Source organism: Meleagris gallopavo, chromosome Z, assembly GCF_000146605.3.
Source record: "Meleagris gallopavo isolate NT-WF06-2002-E0010 breed Aviagen turkey brand Nicholas breeding stock chromosome Z, Turkey_5.1, whole genome shotgun sequence".
Lineage (NCBI taxonomy): Eukaryota > Metazoa > Chordata > Aves > Galliformes > Phasianidae > Meleagris > Meleagris gallopavo.
The window spans coordinates 6,357,370-6,361,772 of NC_015041.2; the positions used below are offsets into that span (position 1 = coordinate 6,357,370).

A 4,403-nucleotide genomic window follows, 5' to 3' on the forward strand; every position below is an offset into this window, starting at 1 on the left:
TGTTAGTGAACAAAGTGGGAAGTCTTCTTGACCAAAGAGCTGTTTTTTCCACTTAAAAGCAAAATAGAAGATTATTTAGGTGTGAACTAGTTCATTAGATTATAGTCTGAGTTCGCAGCCCGTGCTAGTCCCAGTGACTGCACCTTGGTCTATGCCTGCACCCATGCAAAAGTTCCTGAATGAGAATCTTTGCCTCAGAGCAAAGATTCACTGAGTTTTGCATCCAGCTACCAAAATTCTTTGTTAGCAAATGCAGAGTGAAATGCAAGAGCACAGAATTACAGAGGTTGGAGGGGACCTTGAGATCACTGAGTCCTAACCCACTGCTAAAGCAGGTATCCTACATGAGGTTATGCAGTTAGACATCCAGACGGGGCCTTGAATAACTTCACAGAAGGGGACTCCACAGCCTCTCTGAGCAACCTGATCCAGTACCCTTACTGTAAAGAATTTCTACTGCATGTTGGCATGGAACTTCCTATGTTCAAGTTTAAGGCCGTTGCTCCTTGTCTTATTGCTGCATACCACTGAGAAGAGCCTGGCCTCATCCATTTGCCTCCCATCTCCCTTTAGATATTTGTAGACAGCAGAGCAAGCCCCAGAGCAATAATTTCCTAGCTTCTCTCTCAGACGCTTGCAGCGTTTGCTGGTATTGCTGTTATGCTGCAGAGGTATGTCCTTCAGCATTTTATAGGTGCTACTGGCTGCTTTACTAGCAAATCCAGCAGTCAGTCTTTGCTCCAGCATCATCCAGCTTCATATGGCCACACAGCAGAGCAGTGCCAAGGCCATGCTTCAGCCGAGGCTCAGTGGGAATGGGCAAAAGGTAGTTTCTACTGCTGGTCTTGACACCTGTCAGTGGAGCATCTCACCTATCTACCTGCCCTTTCTAGATGCTGACTGCACAGAGATCAAGAACAAGTTTGTGGCTGCTCGCTCTCACCTTCCTGTCATGTTCATTGCCACCCCCAAAGACAAATGGAACTCAATATGGACCCAGGAGCGACCATCAGCGCAGGTGAGCTGGGTCCCCCTGTCTGTGCACTGCAGTGCCTGCTGCCTGGGGGCATTTCTAAACGCCCAGTGCTGGTGAGCTCCCCTGGCCCAGTAGGTAAGTGGGATTCCTGCTACGTCCAAGGCGTCATGAGTTTCACCCTTCAGCTCTCTTTCCTCCACAGATCCTGCAGCGCCTTCTTGTGTTGGCCTCAGAGTCTGTCCGGGCCCTTGAGGAGCAGCTCATGGACCCGCTCAGCAGCCAGGATGTGAAGGTAATCCCTTGGGGCACAACGTGAGGGATTCCAGATTCTGGCAAAGCAGACTGGGAGAGGAGCTGGTCATGGAGGAGTTCCAGCCATCCAGATGGAAGCTGGAGGCTGCCCAACCAGTCCTGACCCCATGTGCAGTTGTGTGTGCGCAACCTGAGCTCCAAAACTTCTGCCCAGTTGCAATTTTATAAATCCTTTCTCTCTCCACATCTCCTGCAGTGGAAGAACAGCTCATCCTGGCTCCCCGCTTGCCCTCTGTAGAGCATGAGAAACCTCTCCCCAGCACTTCTAGTTTAATCTGAACTGAGCTCAGTGGCAAATGCTGTTGCAGGACTTCTGATAGTATCTAGTTTTGGATGACCTTGTTGTCTTGACAGTGAGCTTTTGCAGTGAAGCAGCTTCAATTAGAAACTCTTGAAAGGAATGTGGAGTTTTCTACTTGTTTGAAAAAGGTTAGAGAAGGCTAGAGGAAACAAGCTGTTTACCTAAACTGGTTTAAAAAAAAAGATGCATGAAATACCTGGCTGAGAAGTGAGTGCTCAACTCTGTGTGGTCCCCTGTGTAGCTGAACTATGGTCCTTCAGCAGAATTAAAATCCAAGTCATTGCATCTTTGCTACGTAGAGATCAAGTTGAAATGTGGAAATAGAGTTTCTTTCATTGTCTCTCAGGACCATGAGCAAAATTCTCTGGTCTGTGTTGGTGCTCTCTTCTGCTAAACAGGAGCACCATTTCTGTCTCTGCCCATGGGACAAATGCTTTATTTCTGGTTTTATTCTGATTTGTGATGTGGATGCTTTCAGTGTTGGCTTTGTAGCCTGTTCATGACGAGCTCAGTCATCTCGCAAACAGTGGTTTTAGTGTACCAGGTTCCTCCATAAAACACATGTTCTGAGACACCTATCCCCTGCTTTTAGATCTGCAGCATACACTGCAGTATGTGCCAAAACAGTATTTTTCAGTGCAGCATCTAGCACTGTGAGAACCCTTGATTTTGCTTGAGGCTGCCTATAAAGCCGCAGAGCAGTGCAACTGAGCTGAGATCTGGGCTGGAGGATCTGAGGTGTGAAGGGCTGCAGTGCCAAGTGCTGCTGTTTTGGCAGCACTGTTCATGTTTAAGAGTGGCATGTGCTGGTCAGGAATGTGAATACTGTGATTGTTGTATCTCCTCTCCTGGGCGTGGTGCTGTTGCAGTTGGCATTTTCCTCAGAGGGTTATGAGAATGATATGAGGAAGGTTGATGCAGGTAGGAGGAGACTCTCACATGTAGTAGTGCTTGGTGTTGCATCCTCCTTCCTTCCACATACATTTTTTTCTTATAATTCCTGCCATATGCTTGGATGCTGAGAAGCTGAACCTGATATTGCTCAGGAGGGATGAGGGTATTTTGGCAAAGAGGGATGAGGAAAGAGGCAGGGGGCTTGCCTCACGGTACAGATTCATTCCTTGCATCTGAGAGATATGCTGCTTTCTAGTGAAGAGCTGCATGGAGCAAGGCATGTGCATGGGCCTTGCATACAGATTTTGCACCTTCCCATAGCCAAGTAACCATTACATCCCCTTCTGTTGGGAGGCCTCTGTGGGATGGAGGAAGAGGAAGATGATAACGGGCAGAATGGCCGGTAACTACTCTTCCTTTCTGATTCATGGCCAGACAAATTCCAGATTGAAAGGGATCCAGGATGTTGTGTTATGTGGTGATTATTGGCTGCCTTTGGTGTGAATTTGCAGCTACCTGCCATTTTGCTCCCATGCAAGGTGGTGATGGGATCTTCTTGTGCTCTGGATATCTGGGAAGAAGGGCCTCAATTTGCAGTTGATTTGTCCTGTGGGAGACAGCTTGTACTTAAGCTGAAGACTCAGTACAAGGCCTCAAGAAAGGTCAGGGTTGGATAGGTCAGGACCGAGGTCACAGGGGTGGGTTGCAGACTCAGTAGTGATGTTTCCCACAATAATTAAAATAGGAAGCAGCAGAGAGGGGACTTATTCACCCATATGCTGCTTTCCGCTGAGACTTGCCTGGTTCCTCCCATTGCTTGTCTTTATCATCTGGAATTAGCATTATGGCTAGCTGTAACGCTTTGACCACCCTTGTGTATCATTATGGGCTTTGGATATCTATTTTAGTCCTGATCCTAGGGCAGGGGTGGGTGTCTCTGAGCAGCCCCTTGAGGGGAAGCCCGTGCTAGTAGCTTTCTGTTCCTTGCATTGTTACTTATTACTGAAGGAAACAAACCTGCTGGCTCCTGATGCCTTTTAAAGGGTGAGTTTACCTGCAACACTCCCTGTACTTTAGAAAATGGATGTATGAGTGATGATAGTGAGGGAAGAAAAGAGGTTTTGGACTTGCTGGTAAGTGAACATACCCGATGTAGTGTTTCCAGTTGATGATGCTGTTGCCCGGTGTCTGGCCATGATAGTGATACTTTGGGCTTCACAGGCTTATTTTCTTCTATTTAGGATGTCAGCAGGGTGTTCTGAACCCTGGTATTTGTAGGATCTTCTTTTGGCTGAGGTTGAGTTACCAGTTCCTGAGAAGAGATAAAAGGTGTGAGGGAGAAAGACGTCTTTTGGGAGACTGAGCTTGGGCGTAATTAGGATCAATTTCTGGCTCTACCACAGACTTGTGCTGCTGCCATGGTAAAATCACTGAATCGCACTATGAGATGAGGTTACTTGCTCTTTTGTTGAGCTGCTTGATTGGGAAGAGAAGTGATCTGCAAACTGACTTTGTGAAGTGAATCAAATGACAAAACCCAGAAAGCTTCCTCACTCTTCATCTGTGAGCTTGTCTGTAGGAGAGTGACCTGGAAGAATGGGCAGATGTATTCCACCTTCCCTCTGCTATCTGTACCCATATATCTGAAAAGTTATTTTAAAGAAAAAGAGTATTTGAACTATAATGCTTCATGCCTAGTTAAACTGCTGAGGATAAAGAGGCATCTTCTGTGCCTGTGAGTCAGAGGTGCTGTTGTCAATCAAGGGAGCTGCAGCCATTTCAGCTCCTCTTGTTAGATCCTCTGTAGCTGCCAGCTCTTCTGCTCCAGAATAGGAGTCTGGTCTGTGGTAAGCTGAGCTGCAACCATAGTCTGAAGGAGAAAATAGATTATATTAGTCTGAAGGAGGAAATACATTATAT

General features: G+C 46.9%; 1 protein-coding gene across 1 annotated transcript; it reads left to right on the top strand.

Moving 5' to 3' along the window:
* Positions 1-722: 722 nt before the first annotated feature.
* Positions 723-1,292, top strand: LOC104914760 (nucleolar protein 6). The gene is made up of 2 exons (XM_031557222.1): positions 723-1,018; positions 1,179-1,292. Exons 1-2 carry the CDS (start codon positions 761-763, stop codon positions 1,290-1,292), a joined length of 372 nt encoding a protein of 123 aa, XP_031413082.1. The 5' UTR covers positions 723-760.
* Positions 1,293-4,403: the final 3,111 nt, after the last annotated feature.